Source organism: Salvelinus fontinalis, chromosome 18, assembly GCF_029448725.1.
Source record: "Salvelinus fontinalis isolate EN_2023a chromosome 18, ASM2944872v1, whole genome shotgun sequence".
Taxonomy (NCBI): domain Eukaryota; kingdom Metazoa; phylum Chordata; class Actinopteri; order Salmoniformes; family Salmonidae; genus Salvelinus; species Salvelinus fontinalis.
The window spans coordinates 7,651,889-7,676,002 of record NC_074682.1 but is presented as its reverse complement, the minus strand read 5'-3'; the positions used below and the strand labels follow the sequence as shown (position 1 = coordinate 7,676,002).

Sequence of the window (24,114 nt, the reverse complement as noted above, 5' to 3'; positions counted from 1 at the left end):
GGATATTATCTTGGGTGAATGAATACTGTGTGGCAAGTGCATACTTTATTTAGATCTGTACAACTTAGCTGTACCTTGAGTAAAAGGAATATTGTATTTAGTAGTGTTGTGCTATCCCATGTGGACTGGGCACTGGTAGGTGTATGGCGCTTAAATAAATCATATCAATCAATGAAAACCTTTGTGTGACCAGGAGTATAGCTGGTGGACGTGGATTGGGGTCAGCTATGGTATTTCAATGTAGGGCCTCTTTCAGGCTCTTCATTTTAGTATTAAAGCACGGACATAGTGGGAAGAGGGCAATGGCAGCCTTTGGATAGCTGGTAGGGCCTCACTTTAGCACAGTAAACAAAGATCAATCACTAGACCTTCACCAGTTTGGAGATTACGTACAATAGGCTCAGGCCCGAACAATGGGAACGACACTGCAACATAGTTTGAACGCATTCTAAATATATTTTTTTTAACAACACAACACAGGATGTTCAAACTGGCATGCTTAAAATCAATAATGACCATATTCTTTGTTGTCAACATCATTATATATTTTTTATGATGGGGTACAAGTATCCTGCATTGTTGGAATTATTTTTTCCATCCAGTCTTTACAAAAAAAAATGGAATAATTTTAGAAATATATTTTTTAACAATGACATAATTTAAAGTCTTCCTAGACATTTAAGTACGGACCACTCTTAAACTGGTGTTTCTGCAACTTCCCGAAGCATTGAGAGCAATGTCACTTACTGATGACAACACTGGCAGACTACAACATTGCATCGCACACACCTAAACAGATTCTTTCAATTGTCAGCTTGAGATGAAAAGTCATAGTGAAAGAGAAGGAAATGCAGCAATGTAAACAACGAGAAGGGATTAGAAGCCCCATCCTGCATGAATCCTCTCTGTACTCTGGACTCTGGCCAGGAGGGAAGTGTTTGTCTTGTCTGCCATGGCCAACACAAGATGGAACATCACAATTATACTGTATTTGTTCTGTTGGGGCCCCCTGAGGGTCCCTTCCTGCATCTCTGTTTGTCTTTTCTCTGTCCTTAACAATGACTACTCCCTATGAAATTCTTTAGTGATTCTCACATGTCCCATGTCCATTTTCTTGCCCTATCCCCCCCCCATTTCCACTGCATAAGAAAATGCTCCACGAGGTGACCGTCCTGAGCAATGACCATGGCCTTCCTCTCCTAGATTGCATGGTTGCTGTAGCTGATGTATGTTTGTTTTGTGGAGAAAGCTGAAAGAGAAGAGAAAGAAGGAGATGAGATCAACACAGAGACGAGGTCAGCGCAACATCAAAGTTATTGCTGTACACTGTGGTTTGTAAGTAGTGGTGCCGAATTTCTACTTTGTGCTTAGTACATCGACAGGTGGATATCAATGATGACATATCCAGAAATATACATTATGTTATATCCACCTAAGAGTAAATACCATGTCATTTCAGCTACAGGTTGGACCAAGTTTCATATATAGATGTATCTGTAGGTACACTGAGTATACAAAACATTATGAACACCTGCTCTTTCCATGACATAGACTGACCAGGTGAATCCAGGTGAAAGCAACGATCCCTTACTGATGTCGCTTGTTCAATCCACTTATATCAGTGTAGAGGAAGGGGAGGAGACAGGTTAAAGAAGGATTTTTAAGCCTTGAGACAATTGAGACATGGATTATGTACTTATGTGTGCAATTCAGAGGGTGAATGAGCAAGACAAACAATTGAAGTGCCTTTGAACGGGGTATGGTAGCTGGTGCCTGGCGCACAAATTTGTGTCAAGAACTACAACGGTGCAGGGTTTTTCACAATCAACAGTTTCCTGTTTGTATCAAGATTTTTCCACCACCCAAAGGATACCCAGCCAACTTGACACAACTGTGGGAAGCAATAGAGTCAACATCAGTCAGCATCCCTGTGGGACGCTTTTGACACCTTGTAGAGTCCATGCCCTTAAAAATTGAGGATGTTCTGAAGGAGGGAAGAATCAATATTAGGAAGGTGTTCTTAAAGTATGGAATACTCAATGTATGTATATACACTGCTCAAAAATAAAGGGAACACTTAAACAACACAATGTAACTCCAAGTCAATCACACTTCTGTGAAATCAAACATTGTGTTGTTTAAGTGTACCCTTTATTTTTTTGAGCAGTGTATATATATATATATATATATATATATATATATATATATACTTCAAAAGTGTGGGGTCACTTAAAAATGTCCTTGTTTTAGAAAGAAAAACACATTTTAGGTCCATTAAAATAACATCAAATTGATCAAAAATACAGTGTAGACATTGTTCATATTGTAAATGACTATTGTAGCTGTAAATGTGTTTTTTTTCCTATGGAATATCTGCATAGGCGGACAGAGGCCCATTATCAGCAACCATCAGTCCTGTGTTCCAATGGCACTTTGTGTTAGCTAATCCAAGTTTATAATTTTAAAAGGCTAAATGATCATTAGAAAACCCTTTTGCAATTATGTTAGCACAGCTGAAAACTGTTGTTCTGATTAAAGAAGCACTAAAACTGGCCTTTAGACAAAAAAAATAAAGGAGGACCAAGGCACTCTTCCTTCTTCCTTTCTATAATTAATTAAAATGCCTTTGTATGGCATGTTCAATAGAAACAAAGTTTAAAAATCCGACGCGTTTCAGCTGCATGGCCTTCATCAGGGAGTACAAAGAACTAATACAATGTCCTCTTTTGAACAGCTTTTCCAATTAGCCCTAATTTGAAGAGGGAGTGGTTACAAAATTGATTGGACGTACCTAGTAAGCAATACTATACACATTAAAAAGTGAAATACTGTAGCTATGTTATCAAAAAATTCAACTCCAAGCTAGAAGTATCAGAACGCCTAGAAAGGTAGTTCTAACCTTAAATATGACTGTTGTCAAGAATAAGAAAGCAATATATTCCATAGTACACTAGAACACAGCAAAACATGAACAGCAACAGTCTAAACATAGCACTAGATAACAGCAAATGGACCTATCACGACCCTACAGGAAGGGTAAGAAATCCATATCTTCATTTAAACCAGGGTACTTAGTGGCCTGTAGTTTGTAAATCCATAAACTTTCCCTTTGGTTTAACTGTTTCAGACGGTCCCCTTTTCTAATTGATGCCGGAATATGATCAATACCCATAGCTTGTAGGGAGGCAGGGTTGCCATGGTGTAAGGACTTGTAGTTTCTTGCCTTGGGGTACTCTTCATTGCCTACCCGTATGGAGTACTTGTGTTCCGCTAAGCGGTCTTGAAGGCGTCTCTTTGTCGGTCCAATGTAGAACACCTTGCACTGTGGACGTTCCAATCTATAGATGACATGGGTGGTTTTGCAGTTAATGAAATGCTTAACGTAATACTCCATTTTAGAAGCTGTGTCAACAAAATACTTTTTTTGTGAAAAAATATTCTGGGGGACTATATAGAGTTTTTCTTTCAAAAACAAGGACATTTTTAAGTGACTCCAAACTTTTGAACGGTAGTGTGTGATATATATATATAGACACACACAGTATATTGTCCCTGTCGTATTTGTACAGTGGGTGGGCTCTCAATCCCCTCCCAGACCTCCACCTCTTCCTACCCTGTCTACTGGGTAATCAGGCCTCAACTCTCCAGTTCTCTCCTGACCGTCTTATCTGATCTGCTGAGCCGGAGCGTATAAATTGTACCATCCCTGCTACCAATGTCAGCCAGTCAGAGAGATGGTGAGACATGAATTTTTCCCAAAATAATTTTTACATTTAACTAGGCAAGTCAGTTAAGAATAAATTCTTATTTACAATGACAGCCTACCAGGGAACAGTGGGTTTATTGCCTTGTTCAGGGGCAGAATAACAGATTTTTACATTGTCAGCTCAGGGATTTCATCCAGCAACCTTTTGGTTACTGGCCCAATGCGCTAACCACTAGGCTACTTGCCACATCATCATACAATGTGTCCGTAATGGCAATGACAAATGGTGCTTATTCAAATACCTATGCACTGTATGCCCCTTGTAAACAGATAGGCGAGGAATTTGTGCTTGCTATCAAACCTCCCTGTCCTCACTTATTGTTACATCGTAACTGTTGTCGTTAAAGTAAATAAATGTTTTTAAGATAAAGGCTTATGTGTAGATGTTATGTAACGCCACACCATGCTCAGCATCCTCATCAGTTTGCCATCAAATATTTGCAATGTTGCATTCAATATAAACAACTACAGTAAATTGTCAACAATGTATTTTTGGGGAACATCTCTGTACTTTTGTTATCAGTGGAATACAAATTGCAGGGGCTAAATAATCCCCCAAATACTGTAAGCTAGCTCTCGGGGAACAGTGAATCATCACGATATGCATCTGTCATTAAGATTTACCCACAAACAGGGAGTCTATGTCTATTGACAGACATTACCGACTCAGACCACTCTTTTCTTTTCTGAGGGAAACGAGCCAGCCGTGTGGGTGAGTGTTTTGGCCATCACCTGAGACATTTTCTGCTGAGTCAATGGTTGAAATCATTATTTACCACCGTTGTATAAAGCCAGAGTCTGTCCCAGAAACCACCAAGCATTTTTATTGCTATTGAAATTAGAGGGAGATGGACTCAGGCAGAGAGAGGTTCAGCTGGTTCAGAAAGGAAACTCATTTACCTCTCAATTAATTACACCGGGCTTTGAACACTGCCACAAATCTGAGCCAAACTGCTGAAAATATACCTGTTCAGCATATTGAGTAGTGTCTTTCTGTGATAGTCAACTGAATGCATTGAAATTATAAAATAAAATATGGTTGTTGTACATGGTGTATAACAAACATTGAAATGGATCTCATACATTCAATACAATAGGTTAATTGTGTATGGCGTTGAGGTAGCTGTTGAAGTAAGACTACACAGTACACCGCTCCTGGTATTAATGCCCTCCTTAGTGATAGCCACACACAGTGGATATTTTGAGCCTATCATGGAATGTTTAAATGCCTCCCACAACTCACAAACTGACTTAAAATAAAACACGGCAGCACATTTCCTACATCAATCGAAGTGTAAAATAACAACGGCGCATGGTGGCCAGTAAATAATGATTTGGATACTTTGCTTTCCACCTCTTAAACCAATTTATTCATTTCAATTACAGTGCCTGAAGGGTAAAATACATTTAACAGCATGCTCATTACACAGGTGCACCTCATGCTAGGGACAATAAAAGGCCACTCTAAAATGTGTAGTTTTGTCACGCAACACAATGCCATAGATGTCTCAAGTTTTGAGGGAGTGTGCAAGTGGCATGCTGACTGCAGGAATGTTGCCAGAGAGTAAGAAATTAATTTCTCTACCATAAGCCGCCTCCAACGTTGTTTTAGAGAATTGTGGGTGAGCGGTTTGCTGATGTCAACATTGTGAAAAGAGTGCCCCATGGTGGCATTGGGGTTATGGTATGGGCAGGCACAAGCTACGGACAACGAACACAATTCCATTTTATCTATGGCAATTTGAATGTATAGAAATATCGTGACGAGATCCTGAGGCCCATTGAGAGGCCCATTTCTTTTAAGGTATTTGTATTCCCATATAAGGTATTTGTATTCCCATATCTGTATTCCCAGTCATGTGAAATCCATAGAATAGTGCCGAATGAATTTATTTCAATTGACTGATTTCCTCATATGAACTGTAACTCAGTAAAATCTTTTAAATTATTGCACGTTGCATTTATATTTTTGTTCAGTATATATAGCATATATTTGTCTTCACCTTATAACTCACCTTGTGTTTCCTGGCTCTCACACAACTCGGACTTGGCTTCTCCGTTGGGACGTAGGCTCGCCTTGGGGTTGAACTTGTTGGACATGGTGGCAGCTGTGACCACAGCCTTGAGGCTGCGTGTGCGTTTGGGCACGTTCTGCTCTGGGTGCCTGAGGATCACGTAGACCTTGGGCATGTACAGCATCCCCAGAGAGACAGACGCACTCAGGCTCACAGAGATGGTCAGCGTGGTTGTCTGGATGTACATCTGTAAAGTAATGTCAAGGAGACTGTGTTAGACCTACGGATCGAAGTTGGTTAAGTTTAGGGTTAAGTTTAGGGTTAATGTAACCGGTGTCGGGAATCGACAGTTACTGCTTCACCGCATCCCTGGTGGTTTACTCTAGATGTTAATGCTCATGTCAAACCCTCTTTACTTATCTGAGGTTAAATACTTCTGTCCATTTGTCCTTCATGAAGAGACGGAAATGATTTGTGAAGGACACAGACACCGTACAATCCGTGACAGAGCTTTGCTCTTCACCAAAGTTCTTGTGAACGTGTAACGAGTATATAGTATATACTGTAAGCCTAAAGCGTATAAGACATGTTTGTGGTGTATCACTATTATTAATTACAATTCACATTACACAAGTAAATTATTAACAAAGGTATCTGTTGGTAGGATGGCTTGATCCTCTCTTCATAACAACCCCCCCCCCCCCCCCCCCCCCCCACACACACACACACACACACACCAGTACCACCACGGTGCACAAAACCAAGCAACCAAGACACTCTTGTTTGTTGATTTTCGGCAGTGCTTGTTTTAACATGGCCATCACGTCAACCTTTAAAACGGAATGTCATAACACCAGCCTATCTGCCCTGTTCTGATTCACTACAAGCTGCTCCATAAAAAAAACCGAAATAACCTCATGAATTTTTTATCCATGGCTGAACATTGTGACCCACAGGGGAGGGCCTTGCTGATCAGCAGTCTCCCTCACTCCATTTTAAGTGTTGGCAAAGCAGAACTGTGTTAATTAGGCCATCTTATTGAGAACATTTAAAGGGGAGGGACAGGCTCGTATGAATTGTAATGTATACAGTACATTGTTACAAATACTGATCGCCTGACTTGATCAGGGAAAAGCAATTAAAGGTTGAGCTAATATAAGATGGTGTAGACCCTAATGGTTTTATACCATGACACTATGACCCAACCTACAATGAACATAATCCACACTGACACATCTCGTTTAACATGTAATGAAATCAATAAATACCAATAGTGTGTTAACCTGTAAGGTACTTGACTGAGAGATCATTATAATTCAAATCTGTTCGGTTGGACTAGACCTTTCTCTGTAGCTCGCTATCTAATGCAGCAAGAGATTCCCTCCTGCTGTTTCATCAACAGAGTGTAGCATCCCCAGACTTTACTTCCGCTAGTGTGTCTTTGTCTGTTTTTGTCATGTCTAACCCTCTAAGACGCTCCGCTTTCTCTCCAGATTGCTTTGCTTACCATCTAGGTGAAGAGGTCTTGGCCATAGTGGAGTTTGGAGTGTGACTGTTTGAGGTTGTGGACAGGTGTCTTTTACACTGATAACAAGTTCAAACAGGTGCCATTAATACAGGCAACGAGTGGAGGACAGAGGAGCCTCCTAAAGAAAAAGTTACAGGTCTGTGAGAGCCAGAAATCTTGCTTGTTTGTAGGTGACCAAATACTTATTTTCCACCATAATTTGCAAATAAATTCATAAAAAATCCTACAATGTGATTTTCTGGATTTTTTTTCTCATTTTGTATGTCATAGTTGAGGTGTACCTATGATGAAAATTACAGGCCTCTCTCATCTTTTTAAGTGGGAGAACTTGCACAATTGGTGGCTGACTAAATACTTTTTTTGCCCCACTGTAGCTGCCTTCATTTTGCAGGACCCCAAGAAGAGTAGCTGCTGCCTTGACAACAGCTAATGGGGATACATAATAAATACAAATACAAATACAAAGCATGTCATCCGTTAATGCAGAGTTGACCATTAGAATTCATTCACTGTACACTCTGAACATTTTAATTACTGTTTGGCATTGCATTTCTGTTGAGTAAGCCTGAAATGAATTGTCCACCATGGGGCTGTGAGTGTATATCAGAGCAAGTCTGAAAGACTGTGACTCAGACAGTAGACTGGCTGGATCATTTGCCTGTACTTCTCTCCTCATCTGCCTCTTCCTCAGCACATTCAGAACAGCACATATTGGAGGAGTGCTATTGGCGGACCTGCACATATAGAACTTACATTTTTCTATGGACCTGCATTTCTTTAGCGAGCCTAATATTGTACTTTTCTATGCCATGTACATTTAGTATGACTGTAATAAGGTCATTTTGTGCATATAATAATCTGCCAATGGGATGCAAAGTCTTCAAATGGTTGTCACGTCCTGGCCTTAGTATTCTTTGTTTTCTTTATTATTTTAGTTAGGTCAGGGTGTGACATGGGGAATGTTTGTGTTTTGTTGGTTTTGGGTGATTCTATGGTAAAGGGGTTGTTGGGTGTAGTATATGGGTTTGTGTTGAGTACATGTGTCTAGCGTTGTCTATGTATGTTTAGTTGTCTAGGAGAGTCTATGGTTACCTGAATGAGTTCCCAATTAGAGACAGCTGATTTCGGTTGTCTCTGATTGGGAGCCTTATTTAGGGTAGCCATAGGCTTTCATTTGTTGTGAGTAGTTGTCTATGTTAAACGTTTGTAGCCTGTGTGTGCACATCGTTTATTTAGCTTCACGATTGTTTTGGTTAGTTTGAAAGTGTGTTGGTTTCGTTTTGCCTTCTTCATCAATAAAAGGAGATGGCTTATTTTCCTAATGCTGCGTTTTGGTCCGTCAATCCTCCACACGATCGTGACAGAACTACTCACCAATACAGGACCAAGCGGCATGGAAAGCGGCAACAGGACCCACCTACACAGGATTCGTGGACATGGGAGGAGATACTGGATGGTAAGGGGCCGTGGGCACAACCGGGAGAATATCGCCTTCCTCGTGAAGAGCTGGAGGCAGCTAAAGCTGAGAGGAGGCGATATGAGGAGGCAGCACGGAGACAAGGCTGGAAGCCCGTGAGTACAACCCAAAAATTTCTTGGGGGGGGCCTTAAAGGGAGTGTGGCGAAGTCAGGTAGGAAACCTGCGCCTACTCCCTGTACTTACCGTGGAGAGCGAGAGTACGGGCAGACACCGTGTTACGCAGTAGAGCGCACGGTGTCTCCTGTACGCGTGCATAGCCCGGTTCGGTACATTTCAGCTCCACGTATCGGCCGGGCTAGACTGAGCGTTGAGCCTTATGTCATGAAGCCGGCCCAACGCATCTGGTCACCAGTGCGTCTCCTCGGGCCGGCGTACATGGCACCAGCCTTACGCATGGTGTCCCCGGTTCGCCTACATAGGCCGGTGCGGGTTATTCCACCTCCCCGCACTGGCCAGGCAACGGGGAGCATACAACCAGGTAAGGTTGGGCAGGCTCGGCGCTCAAGGGAGCCAGTACGCCTGCACGGTCCGGTATTTCCGGCGCCACCTCCCCGCCCCAACCCAGTACCACCAGTGCCTCCTCCACGCACTAGCCATATGGTGCGTGTCTCCAGCCCTTTACCACCAGTGCCTAAACCACGCACCAAGCCTCCTGTGTGTCCCCAGAGTCCTGTGCGTCCTGTTGCTGCTCCCCGCACTAGCCCTGAGATGCATGTCCCCAGCCCGGTACCACCAGTCCCGGCACCACGCACCAGGTCTACAGTGCGCCTCAGCCGGCAGGAGTCTGCCGTCTGCACAGCTATGCCTGAACTGCCCGTCTGCCAAGCGCCATCTGAGCCATCCGTCTCCCCAGCGCCATCTGAGCCATCCGTCTCCCCAGCGCCATCTGAGCCATCCGTCTCCCCAGCGCCATCTGAGCCATCCGTCTCCCCAGCGCCATCTGAGCCATCCGTCTCCCCAGCGCCATCTGAGCCATCCGTCTGCAATGAGCCTGCAAAGCCGCCCGTCTGCCATGAGCCTGCAAAGCCGCCCGTCTGCCATGAGCCTACTGAGCCGCCCGTCTGCCATGAGCCTACTGAGCCGCCCGCCAGACAGGAGCCGCCAGAGCCGCCCGCCAGACAGGATCTGCCAGAGCCGCCCGCCAGACAGGATCTGCCAGAGCCGCCCGCCAGACAGGATCTGCCAGAGCCGCCCGCCAGACAGGATCTGCCAGAGCCGCCAATCAGACAGGATCTGCCAGATCAGTCAGCCAGCCATGAGCAGCCAGATCAGTCAGCCAGCCATGAGCAGCCAGATCAGTCAGCCAGCCATGAGCAGCCAGATCAGTCAGCCAGCCATGAGCAGCCAGATCAGTCAGCCAGCCATGAGCAGCCAGATCAGTCAGCCAGCCATGAGCAGCCAGATCCGTCAGCCAGCCATGAGCAGCCAGATCCGTCAGCCAGCCATGAGCAGCCAGATCCGTCAGCCAGCCATGAGCAGCCAGATCCGTCAGCCAGCCATGAGCAGCCAGATCCGTCAGCCAGCCATGAGCAGCCAGATCCGTCAGCCAGCCATGAGCAGCCAGATCCGTCAGCCAGCCATGAGCAGCCAGATCCGTCAGCCAGCCATGAGCAGCCAGATCCGTCAGCCAGCCATGAGCAGCCAGATCCGTCAGCCAGCCATGGGCCGTCCCTCAGTCCGGAGCTGCAGTCCCTCAGTCCGGAGCTGCCGTTCCTCAGTCCGGAGCTGCCCCTTATCCTGGTGCTGTCCCTTACCCTGGTACTGCCCCTTAGTTCTGAGCTGCCCCTGACCCTGGTACTGCCCCTGACCCTGGTACTGCCCCTGACCCTGGTACTGCCCCTGACCCTGGTACTGCCCCTTAGTCCGGAGCTGCCCCTTAGTCCGGAACTGCCCCTTAATGCAGTGGGGTTAATGTGGAGGGGGGTCATTTGGAGGAAGCTAAGGAGGCGGTTAGGGACTGTGGTGACGTGGGGACCACGACTAGAGCCGGAGCCGCCACCGTGGATGGAAGCCCACCCAGACCCTCCCCTAGACTGTGTAATGGTGCGCCCGGAGTTCGCACCTTAAGGGGGGGGTTATGTCACGCCCTGGCCTTAGTATTCTTTGTTTTCTTTATTATTTTAGTTAGGTCAGGGTGTGACATGGGGAATGTTTGTGTTTTGTTGGTTTTGGGTGATTCTATGGTAAAGGGGTTGTTGGGTGTAGTATATGGGTTTGTGTTGAGTACATGTGTCTAGCGTTGTCTATGTATGTTTAGTTGTCTAGGAGAGTCTATGGTTACCTGAATGAGTTCCCAATTAGAGACAGCTGATTTCGGTTGTCTCTGATTGGGAGCCTTATTTAGGGTAGCCATAGGCTTTCATTTGTTGTGAGTAGTTGTCTATGTTAAACGTTTGTAGCCTGTGTGTGCACATCGTTTATTTAGCTTCACGATCGTTTATTGTTTTGGTTAGTTTGAAAGTGTGTTGGTTTCGTTTTGCCTTCTTCATCAATAAAAGGACATGGCTTATTTTCCTAATGCTGCGTTTTGGTCCGTCAATCCTCCACACGATCGTGACAATGGTATAATACTTGATATATAACTGCAATACAAGAACTCGGATAAGCTCTGAATTTACACAGAGAGCTGTATTGGTGAGTATTCTCAGAAAAGTAGTTACTGTACGGCAAATCTAAAAAAGTATATATTTGAATCTGGAGACATAATATTCAATTATACATATCCTCAGAGGGCGGAGGGGAACAGTTGGAGTGATCTTGACCTGATATAGATGGAGCACCTTGTGTACTCGCCTATGGTTATAACTGGTAATAACTAAGTATGGTTGTGAACAAAATCAAACCTACCTTAGATATATGCTTAGTTGCAGTCAAAACAGCTCATAAAAGTCTGTCAGTGGTACAAATACTTGGTAGAATTGTAGTACAGAAACCAGCTACCCTCAATGTACAGATAGTGCTATATTGGTGTGTATTTTTCAAAAAATAGAAGTTACAGTGCATTCAGAAAGTATTCAGACCCCTTGACTTTTTCCACACTTTGTTATGTTACAGCCTTATTCTAAAATATATATACACTGCTCAAAAAAATAAAGGGAACACTTAAACAACACAATGTAACTCCAAGTCAATCACACTTCTGTGAAATCAAACTGTCCACTTAGGAAGCAACACCGATTGACAATACATTTCACAGGCTGATGTGCAAATGGAATAGACAAAAGGTGGAAATTATAGGCAATTAGCAAGACACCCCCCAAAACAGGAGTGATTCTGCAGGTGGTGACCACAGACCACTTCTCAGTTCCTATGCTTCCTGGCTGATGTTTTGGTCACTTTTGAATGCTGGCGGTGCTCTCACTCTAGTGGTAGCATGAGACGGAGTCTACAACCCACACAAGTGGCTCAGGTAGTGCAGTTCATCCAGGATGACACATCAATGCGAACTGTGGCAAAAAGGTTTGCTGTGTCTGTCAGCGTAGTGTCCAGAGCATGCAGGCGCTACCAGGAGACAGGCCAGTACATCAGGAGACGTGGAGGAGGCCGTAGGAGGGCAACAACCCAGCAGCAGGACCGGTACCTCCGCCTTAGTGCAAGGAGCCCTGCTAAATGACCTCCAGCAGGCCACAAATGTGCATGTGTCAGCATATGGTCTCACAAGGGGTCTGAGGATCTCATCTCGGTACCTAATGGCAGTCAGGCTACCTCTGGCGAGCACATGGAGGGCTGTGCGGCCCCACAAAGAAATGCCACCCCACACCATGACTGACCCATCGCCAAACCGGTCATGCTGGAGGATGTTGCAGGCAGCAGAACGTTCTCCACGGCGTCTCCAGACTCTGTCACGTCTGTCACATGTGCTCATGTGCTCAGTGTGAACCTGCTTTCATCTGTGAAGAGCACAGGGCGCCAGTGGCGAATTTGCCAATCTTGGTGTTCTCTGGCAAATGCTAAACGTCCTGCACGGTGTTGGGCTGTAAGCACAACCCCCACCTGTGGACGTCGGGCCCTCATACCACCCTCATGGAGTCTGTTTCTGACCGTTTGAGCAGACACACATTTGTGGCCTGCTGGAGGTCATTTTGCAGGGCTCTGGCAGTGCACCTCCTTGCACTAAGGCGGAGGTACCGGTCCTGCTGCTGGGTTGTTGCCCTCCTACGGCCTCCTCCACGTCTCCTGATGTACTGGCCTGTTTCCTGGTAGCGCCTGCATGCTCTGGACACTACGCTGACAGACACAGCAAACCTTTTTGCCACAGTTCGCATTGATGTGTCATCCTGGATGAACTGCACTACCTGAGCCACTTGTGTGGGTTGTAGACTCCGTCTCATGCTACCACTAGAGTGAGAGCACCGCCAGCATTCAAAAGTGACCAAAACATCAGCCAGGAAGCATAGGAACTGAGAAGTGGTCTGTGGTCACCACCTGCAGAATCACTCCTGTTTTGGGGGGTGTCTTGCTAATTGCCTATAATTTCCACCTTTTGTCTATTCCATTTGCACAACAGCATGTGAAATTTATTGTCAATCGGTGTTGCTTCCTAAGTGGACAGTTTGATTTCACAGAAGTGTGATTGACTTGGGAGTTACATTGTGTTGTTTAAGTGTTCCCTTTATTTTTTTGAGCAGTGTATTTTAATGTCCTTCATCAATCTACCCGCAATACCCCATAATGACAAAGCAAAAACATTTTATCAAATGTATTAAACAAAAGAAATATTACATTTACATAAGTATTCAGACCCTTTACTAAGTAATTTCTTGAAACACCTTTGGGAGCGATTACAGCCTTGATTCTTCTTGGGTATGATGCTACAAGCTTGGCACACCTGTATTTGGGGAGTTTTCCCCATTCTTCTCTGCAGGTCCTCTCAAGCTCTGTCAGGTTGGAAGGGGAGCGTCGCTGCCCTGCTATTTTCAGGTCTCTCCAGAGATTTTCGATCGGGTTCAAGTCCGGACTCTGGCTGGGCCACTCAAGGACATTCAGAATCTTGTCCCGAAGCCACTCCTGCCTTGTCTTGGCAGTGTGCTTAGGGTCATTGTGCTGTTGGAAGGTGAACCGTCGCCCCACTCTGAGGTTCTGAGCAGTCTAGAGCAGGTTTTCATCAAGGATCTCTCTGTACTTTGTTACGTTCATCTTTCTCTCGATCCTGACTAGTCTCAAAGTCCCTGCCGCTGAAAAGCTTCCCCACAGCATGATGCTGCCACCACCATTCTTCACCGTAGTGATGGTGCCAGGTTTCCTCCACACGTGACGCTTGGCATTCAGTCCAAACAGTTCAATCTTGGTTTTGTCAGACCAGAGAATCTTGTTTCTCATGGTCAGAGTCCTTTAGGTGCCTTTTGGCAAACTCCAAGCAGGCTGTCATGTGCCTTTTACTGAGGAGTAACTTCCATCTGCTCACTCTACCATAAAGGCCTGATTGGTGGAGTGTTGCAGAGATGATTGTCTTTCTGGAAGTTTCTCCCATCTCCACAGAGGGACTCTGGAGCTCTGTCAGAGTGACCATCGTGTTCATGTTCACCTCTCTGACCAAAGTGTTGGTGGTTCAAACTTATTCTATTTAAGAATGATGGAAGCCACTGTGTTCTTGGGGACCTTCAATGCTGCAGAAATGCTTTGGTAACCTTCCCCAGATCTGTGCCTCGACACAGTCCTGTCTCAGAACTCTACGGACAATTCCTTCAACCTCATGGCTTGGTTTTCGCTCTGACATGCACTGTCAACTGTGGGACCTTATATAGACAGGTGTGTGCCTTTCCAAATCATGTCCAATCAAATCAATTTAACACAGGTGAACAAATTGTAGAAACATCTCAAGGATGATCAATGGAAACAGGATGCGCCTGAGCTAAATTTCAAGTCTTTATGGCAAAGTGTCTGAATACTTATGTAAATAAGGTAATTCTGTTTTTTATTTTTAATACATTTGCAAATAAACTGTTTTTTCGCTTTGTCATTATGGGTTATTGTGTGTAGATTGATGAGTGAAACATGTATTTTATCCATTTTAGAATAAGACTGCAACGTAACAAAACGTGGAAAAAGGGAAGGGGTCTGTCACGATCGCTGTTGTCGTGGAAATGACCGGACCAAGGTGCAGCATGGTGAGCATACATTTCTTTTATTGATAAATGTTGCCAACAAAACATTGAACAAAGGAAACGGCAGTGAAGCTTACTTAGGCTATAATGCCACTAACAAAGACAACTACCCACAAATACCAAAGGAAAAAAGGCTGCCTAAATATGATTCCCAATCAGAGACAACGACAGACAGCTGTCCCTGATTGAGAACCATACCCGGCCAAAACATAGAAACAAAGAACATAGAGTTTCCCACCCGAGTCACACCCTGACCAACCAAACATAGAGAACAAAAAGATCTCTACCGTCAGGGCATGACCGCAAACCTGACACTATAGGGGGGGGTCCGGTGTTGGAGGCAGACCCCGCTTCACCTCTGGCTTCCCCCACTTTGGTGGCGCCTCTGGTGCGGGAACCCTCGTTGCCGACCCTCTCTGCAGGCGCCGGACTGGGACTGGGGACCCTCTCTGCAGGCTCTGGACTGGGGACCGTCGCTGGAGGCCCCGGGCTGGGGACCGTCGCTGGAGGTCCCGGGCTGGGGACCGTCGCTGGAGGTTTCGGACTGTTGCCCGTCGTTGGAGGTTTCGGACTGTGGCCCGTCGTTGGAGGTTGCGGACTGTGAAACGTCGCCGGAAGCTCTGGACTGGGAACTGTCGCCGGAAGCTCTGGACTGGGAACTGTCGCCGGAAGCTCTGGACTGTGGAGACGCACTGGAGGCTTGATGCGTGGGACCGGTACCGGTGGCACCGGGCTGTTGACCCGCACCTCAGGACGAGTGCGGAGAGGAGGCACAGGACGTACTGGACTGTGGAGGCGTACTGGATGTCTGATGCATGGTGGGACCGGTACCGGTGGCACCGGGCTATGTCCTGTGCGGAGAGGAGGCACAGGACATACTGTACTGTGGAGGCGTACTGGAGGTCTAGAGCGCTGAGCTGGCACCACTCGTCCGGGCTGAATATCCACTTTGGCCCAGCACATGTGGAGCGCAAGCACAGGACGCACTGGGCTGTGACAGCGCACCGCAGACACAGTGCGCAGAGCCGGCGCAGGATGCCCTGGACCGAAGAGGCACACCGGAGATCAGGAGCGCTGTGCTGGCACAATCCATCCTGGCTGTATGCCTACTCTAGCCCGGCCGATGCGGAGAGCTGGAATATAGCGCACCGGGCTGTGAACGCGCACTGGAGACACCGTGCACTTCACCGCATAACACGGTGCCTGACTAGTACCACGCTCCCTACCGTGAGCACGGGGAGTTAGCTCCGCCAACCTTGGGGAGTTGGGGATTTGGGGAGTGGCCTCCCGGTCTTCCTTGCCAGCAGTGGCCGTGTAACGCTGGTCCCCTTTTCTAGCTGCTTCCGCCTTCCTCGCTGCTTCCACCTGCTCCCACGGCAGGCGATCCTTTCCAGCCAGGATCTCCTCCCACATCCAGGATCCCTTTCCTTCCAGAATGTCTTTCCATGTCCACTCTGTCTGCTCCTCCCGGCCATGCTGTTTGGTCCGCTTGTGGTGGGTAGTTCTGTCACGATCGCTGTCGTCGTGGAAATGACCGGACCATGCTGCACCTTGGTCCGGTCATTTCCACGACGTCAGCGATCGTGACAGGGTCTGAATACTTTCCGTATACAATGTATAGCCATAGACTGTTCTCTTTGCCTCAGCACGGCAAGCGGTACCGATGCACCAAGTCTGGAACCTACAGGACCCTAAACAACTTCTATCCCTAAGCCATAAGACTGCTAAATAGTTAACCAAATAGCTACCTGGACTATCTGCATTGACCCCCTTTGCACTAACTCTTTTGACTCATCACATATGCTGCTGTTACTGCTTATTATCTATGCTGTTGCCTAGTTCCTCTACCTACATGTACATATCTACCTCAATTACCACGTACGCCTGCACATCGACTTGGTACTGTAGCCAAGTTATTGTTACTCATTGTGTATTTTTCCTTGTGTTATTATCATTCCATAATTTTTTTTTATATTTTGTCTCTGCATTGTTGGGAAGAGCCCGTAAGTAAGCATTTCACTGTTAGTCTACTACACCTGGTGTTTACAAAACCTCATTCGCCTGTACTTCATTCGCCTGTATCATTCGCCTGTACTTCTCCCCTAATCTGCCTCTTCCTCAGCACATTCAGAACAGCGCATATTGGAGGAGTGCTATTGGCAGACCTGCACATATAGAATATGTGATTTCTATGAACCTGCATTTGTTTAGCGAGCTGGATGTAGGTTGGCATTTATTGGGATGACTCATGTACTGAAGTCAGCTGTGCAGGGTGGTCATACTAGCTGGCACGGTCATAACATCTGATTTTAGACCTAACCCTAACCTTAGAGAGTGACTGCCCCTAAAAAGCAACTTCTTGTTTTGAAAACGGCCTATGTGGCAACAATATGATTTATTCATTTATTTATTCTAGTATCAAATTGGCTACAAAGTCTAAATAGGATCATTTTGGTCATAAAGTCAGTCTTGTCCAAAACTGAGGTTTGCGAGATTTAAAAGGAAAAATGCGTATGTAACGGAATGAAGAGAACTGTAACAGTTTTCCTAGGGTTGGGTTTATTTCAATCCTACCCACATGCCCACAGCTTGCAGCACCCAAGTAATCTTCAATTCGGAGCATAGCTGCACACGACCCGATCGTAATGCCCATGGTCAATTTGGTTTGACATTCGATATCCGTATAGGGGTAGTTAGGGACCATCAGTAAATCACACCACGTACATGAGACAATATTTGAAAAGGTCTATAGCTTCAAGTTTCAATGACTTAAAAACGTCAAACCAACTATAAATTGTAGACATGCACATACAAATATTGAAAGCATTTAATGAGACAACTAAAAGATGTGCAACATGAAAATATTGTCCCATTTACATTGTAAATGTAAAGCTAAAGCTAAAGCTAATTGGCGAATGAAGTTAGCTAGCCGAGGCAACTTCAAGACACAGGTTAGGTTGTTTCACGTTATCTAGTAACTGTGTACTGTCTTGGCAGAGTGAATGTACAAATGCTTGCCACGTGCAATACATACACAAGAGACACCCACATTAAATCCCCCCCCCTAGACAACTATCGTTTGGCTTCAGTCATGGCCACTGAAAAACAAGGTCAAATCAGGAAGTTCAGCTCCCCTTTAACACCAACCTTCCCACACTGCTAACCTTACGCCTCACCTTAAGACAAAAAAAGCACATTTTTGTTTTCAATACATTTTTTACGGTATAGCCAATTCTGACTTTGCGGCTGGCCCATCTAGTGAAAACCGCTCAGCTCTGCCTCCAGGATAAGATTCATCCTAATAAACGCTAACATGCGAGCGGCATCACATATGCTCCATCTTAAGACTGATGGATAAAAAGCACTTTCATTTTCCGTTATTGACTAACATTCTTCCTGGGGAAACAATGACGCTTCTTTGTTTTACTCATAGTTCAGTATGGCAAATTCAAACAACAGGCTATGAATCATTTCAATATTCATTTCAATTTCACAGCCTCACATGGTTTCTGTGGTTATAGTCTAATTAAACCAATAAGGATTTTTCCCTTCCCCCGGGGACTCTAATGTGGTGCTGCTGAAGAACGTGATTTACAAAGGGGCTACAATGTTTTGGCCTTGATTAGCTTCTTGTCCAATCCCCTCTCCCTCTAGGAAAGCACAGGACGACAACTACATGCTTGTGCCATGTAGCCGATGCAACCAGTATGAAATCCTAGATCTTATCCAGGCCTCTGTGCTCTGTCCCATTGATCCTCATTGTGTTCTATTAGGCCTCTGGGACAGCTGTACAACGAATAATGTTGTTTACATGTGAAAAAACATAAAAATAAAGAAAGTCACACACTCCATATATAAACTCCCAGTCATTTATTGGGTATTTACCAACGTTTCGGCATCACTGTGCCTTCCTCAGGTTAATGTCATGAATACTTGAACCAGGTTATGAAGACAAACAGTGCAATTAGTGCAACCAATGACAATGTGAAACTTAAAAAAAAAAAAAAATATGGCAAATTAAATATTAGGCTATTGTTATGATATAGAAACATATTTGAATATTGTACATCATGTACATCAACATACATTATTGCTTAATTCAATTTCACATATTTCATTGTTTTGTATTTCATTTCATATTTGATACATGTAATCTTTTGGTTCAACCTTAATGTATAATGAGTATCATCAACAGGGGGGGACATATTAGGTGTACGCTAATAAGCTGTAGATAGAAAATATTTACTTATAAGACTTGTTCATAAAATAAACAGAAGAAGGACCCGAGATCACAGCACGTAATCTCAGGCTGTTGAACTAACCTACTTTTTGAACAGCCGAGAGGCAACCACAAGAACACTGTAAACAGCGTAATGAAAACTCGATGACATAAAAGAGATGGACAAAACCACTCACTAGCAGCCAGCTGTCCGAGCACCGTAATGGCAGCTCTTTCTAAGGCGGCCCGATTGCGTTGGAATTGTGTCCATTGTGAGGCGAGAAACCTTCCCCTTGGACTCCATTGTGAGACGTTCCTACCACTCCTCCCACTCCCGCTACCTGACCGACATCCTCTGATTTACTGCACCTCTCCAGGTGAGGCAGTGCCACATCGAATCCCACATCCGGCATCATGCTCTGTGATCACACACTTATAGATAGACCAGATTCGACTGATAGAGAAGGCCTCCTATATGGCGTGTGTTACATTTCTCCTGACACAGGATGACAAATAAATTAGTGTAATTGGAGTGCCAGGCGAGGGAGGCTTGCAGTAAACTGGTGATGAGCACATAGGCGGACAGATAAGCTAAATCAAGACCCAGAGCAACTCAAGCATTTAATTTGCTCTAAAAGACATGTCATTTCCAGCTGCAAGGCTTTGTCGGGCTTGTCACTTTGGATGATTACGAGGTGCTTTTGTGTTTGCATGTTAATTTCTTATAAAGGAACATTGTTTACATAACAGCGCAGATGATCTATCACAGAATTATTCCAATTGATTGGAAAATCGAGAAGTTTGTGTGTACTGCAGCCCAATATTGTTGATTGTGGGTGGCATCATCCGGAATATTTTAGCTCAAAAGAGAATTTTTGTAGAACAAATAGCACAGTAGTTCAACACTAAATCTTCTAATCATACTGCAGAGGCATATTTCCGCTACGTTCAACGTTTCCTGTGTGCGCATGTGTATAATATGACTAGCTACTGTCATGCATGTTAAGACGATAGAGGAAGCAGAGAGAGCAGTATAAGGGAAGTCTTAGCTCAGCCTCGCCGCTGTATTTTCTCTCTCACCTACAGTAACAGAGCTCCAGTCTCCTGGCAGTGGTGGCACTCCTCCTCCAAAAAGAACTAAAGTTGTCTTCACAACTGTGTCCGCCCCTTTCCAGAGGAAAAACGAATTAATGAATGTTTAATATATGAAGGGAGAAGAAAAGCCACCTCTTATCATAAGCCTCTATAAGATAACTTGTTCCAGGTTTTCAAATTGAATTAGCAGGGCTGGGTTTCTGCAGGATTGTGAGGAGAAACAAAAAGTAGGGCACCTCCTGTTTTGTGATTCAAAGCCACACTAGCTAATGGATTACCTCATCTAGGAATAAGCTTACGTTAAGTCTACTTCACGATTCTCTTTTATCTTTCAAAGCAGAAGATGGACAGCTGGAAGACAGTAGTTATTGACATGCATGGCGGTTTGCTACTGATTACAAGAGATACGCAATGTTCAGGTCAATGTCTGTTATTCAGTACATGTGGAGCTTTTGCGGTTTGTGTTCGTTTACCTTGTTCTTATTAATGAAATGATGAACGAGCCTTTAAAGGATGATCCATGTGCCAGTATTTATGCACCATTATTAACACAATGTGATGGTAGCAGACAAGACTTAGAAGAGCTTAAGCAAAAGCGGCATAATCTTCTTGTAAAATATGTTCTCCCCTTTTGATCCCTGGAGGTATCTTTCTGTTCTTCAGATGAGTATGCATTGTGTTAACTCCACAACAGGTCATACTGATAAAGGAAGTTGACCGATACACACAATTAATCGGGCTCAGTAAGGGCTTCATTACGTTAACACACAGTGGACTCTATGGACATTTTGCACAATGACCGAGTGCATCTTACTCGCAATGGCCATATGCAATGCACATTAACGCACTGCAGAAGAATACACATGTTGAACGCAGTTCATAAGTGATAGTCAGTCTTAGAAGATATACATTTTAGCCATGTACAAGCTGAGTAGAGATCCTAGCAGAATGTTCTCTGGGGTTTTTTTCCTGCCTCTGCAGCCTTAGTGGGAAGACGGTGATGATGATGACATTATAGTATAGCTCTTTAGACCCCCCCTCTTTCTGTTGTTTTACTCCAGCCCCACCGATGGTGTCATCCCTGCCAGTGCAATGCATTCACGAGCCTCTCGCCCCTGAGTAAATAACCAGTGCTCACGACAGCTACCGAGGCCCCATTCTTTGTCTATCTGCCAAATAGATCTGCTTCCACCTACTCATTTTAACCATTGTTTTTATCTCAAGGCTGTGGAGCCCTACAGTACACTGTACTGCAGCTATGGTTATGTGCTAAAAACTCAACATCCACACTGTAAACCCCAAGGCATTTTTAACTCAAATACTTCTGGTAAATTGAACTCATAGTCAATGAAAAGTGATTAGGCCTATTACTTAAAATGTTAATGATGTACTGAATCAAAACGAAATGAGTCAACTACATTAAATATCAACTACATTAAAAAAAAGTTATGTTAACAAATGTACTTTTTAAAATTATTGTTTTTAATATCTGTGTTTTTGCATTTACATTGAGTGGTTGATTGATTAATCTTACACTACACAAAGATAAATAACATACATTGTTGTGAACTAATCCAATAATTTTGTTGGATTTTTTGCACCCGTTCCGAAAATGGTTGTTCCAGTTTAAATAGCTTAGGTAGTCTCCTCACACTGTTCCTAATCCTGGCAGTCATTATGAGTGCAGGTTGCAGGTGAATAAAACATTCAGCTGTTAGATAGCTTAACTCTGGCTGGATTATAGGATTTTCACATCACTTTGTAAACCAGCATAATGTGACTTGCATCTAAGGTTGCAACCTTCTGGTAAATGTCCAAGGTTTCCCAGAAATCCTGGGTGGAAGATTCCTGGAAATTCTTCTACCAGGATTTTTTGAAAATCTGGGAACTTTGGGAAAGTTAACGGAATTTTGCAACCCTATTTGCAGGCCTGTAAACCATGAGCTTCAGCCCACTGTATTACATTCAACACACCTGGTCTTCCAGGTCGGTTAAATCAAAAACATGAAGTGCCTTTGGCACTCAAGTACCAGGGTTGCCTACCCCTGATCTACAGGGTCACAGTGACTCCATCAGTTTGAGTAATGACTACAAAATCCCAATAAATATACTCAGATATATTAACTGCAACAGGTTTCCTCAAACGTTTGAATTAATGACAGCACATTGGGGTTCACAGTGCATCCATTTCTCACAGTTCAAATGGTTCAAACAGTATTTGGTTTCTTTCTAATTCTTATGCTGCACTTGATTCAGCTTGGTTGTCACAACAGAACCAATGGAATAGTCCCAAAAAGTGCAAACCCCACCCATCTGACACTCCATTCCAGGCAGGCTTAATCGAAGGCTTGAACGTTTTTGAATGAAAACCAATACAATTGCCCCTAGGTGTGAATCCCAGTGTTCAGTGGATTTGCCGTTCACCAGGCCAGAATCATTGATTTGACACAATGACACGAGTGTGAGCTCTGTGGTTGTGTAAACAGCTCAACGGTCACTAATACACTGTGGCACATGGCTGTCACATACGCATGAGTCACAGAATAACAAGCAGGCTACTGTATGCAAAGGGCCTGCAGAGTTTATAGGAATTATCTTCAAATCCTCTGCATGTAGAATAGGACATTTCTTCAGATCAGAACTTTTAATTTTTAAGTAATTAATGGCTTAGCAGTTTTATACTGATACATACCTCCTCAATGTAATTGTATCTCAGATATACTGTAATCACAGAATTATGCAATCCTCAGCTTGTAATTCTAGTCTTCATAAAACCAAGACTGCAGGGGAGATTAAAACTTAATGATTACAAAATGAAAAATTGGTGCTCTGACACAGAGTATAACAGAAAAATTCACCATCCCTTAGCCTACGGTTTCCGCACCCCCGCAGAAATCTAATTAACATAATGGAAACAATCTGTCAATCTGTCTGTTTAAACCAAAGATATCTGTTTTGCATGGGCTGCATCTCAATCCACATCATCAAGCGATATCGAACTTCTGCATCTGCGGTGAAAGGCAGTGGTGGGAAAAGTACCCAATTGTCATACTTGAGTAAAAGTAAAGATACCTTAACGGATAATGACTCAAGTAAAAGTGAAAGTCACCCAGTAAAATACTACTTGAGTAAAAGTCTAAAAGTATTTGGTTTTAAATATACTTAAGTGTCAAAAGTAAATGTAATTGCTAAAATATACTTAAGTATCAAAAGTAAAAATCATTTCAAATTCCTTACACTACTGGTCCAAATTTTAGAACACCTACTCATTCAAGGGTTTTTCTTTATTTTGAAAATGTTTGAATAATAGTGAAGACATCAAAACTATGAAATAACATATATGGAATCATGTAGTAACCAAAAAAGTGTTTAACAAATCAAAATATATTTTATATTTCAGATTCTTCAAATAGCCACCATTTGCCGTGAGCTTTGCACACTCTTGGCATTGTCTCAACCAGCTTCACCTGAAATGCTTTTCCAACAGTCTTGAAGGAGTTCCCACATATGCTAAGCACTTGTTTGTGGATTGTGGAGGCCAGGTCATTTGATACAGCACTTCATCACTCTCCTTCTTGGAAAAAATAGCCCTTACACAGCCTGGAGGTGTTTTGGGTCATTGTCCAGTTGAAAAGCAAATGATAGTCTTACTAAGCCCAAACCAGCTGGGATGGCGTATCGCTGCAGAATGACAGTCTGATTCACACAGTCTCCATTAGTCTGTTACTTGAACTCTGAAGCATTTATTTGGGCTGCAATTTCTGAGGCTGTTAACTCTAATGAACTTATCTTCTACAGCAGAGGTAACTCTGGGTCTTCCATTCCTGTGGCGGTCATCATAAGAGCTAGTTTCATCACAGCGCATGATGGTTCTTACGACTGCACTTAAAGAAAATATCAAGGTTCTT

The 24,114-nt window shown here is 44.1% G+C and overlaps 1 protein-coding gene across 3 annotated transcripts in view; it reads right to left on the bottom strand.

Moving 5' to 3' along the window:
* Nucleotides 1-1,103: 1,103 nt before the first annotated feature.
* LOC129814883 (metabotropic glutamate receptor 4-like) overlaps nucleotides 1,104-24,114 on the bottom strand; it is a 330,969-nt gene continuing 307,958 nt past the window's right edge. The window contains exons 10-11 of one of the 3 annotated variants that reach the window (XM_055868005.1): nucleotides 5,782-6,028; nucleotides 1,104-1,249 (exon numbers count right to left, since the gene is read on the bottom strand). In XM_055868005.1, the coding sequence (XP_055723980.1) occupies nucleotides 1,200-1,249; nucleotides 5,782-6,028 (297 nt within the window). In that variant the 3' untranslated portion in view covers nucleotides 1,104-1,199. Of the gene's footprint in view, nucleotides 1,250-2,215; nucleotides 3,339-5,769; nucleotides 6,029-24,114 lie in introns of those variants that run through there. The other 2 variants (XM_055868006.1, XM_055868004.1) reach the window with 2 other exon arrangements.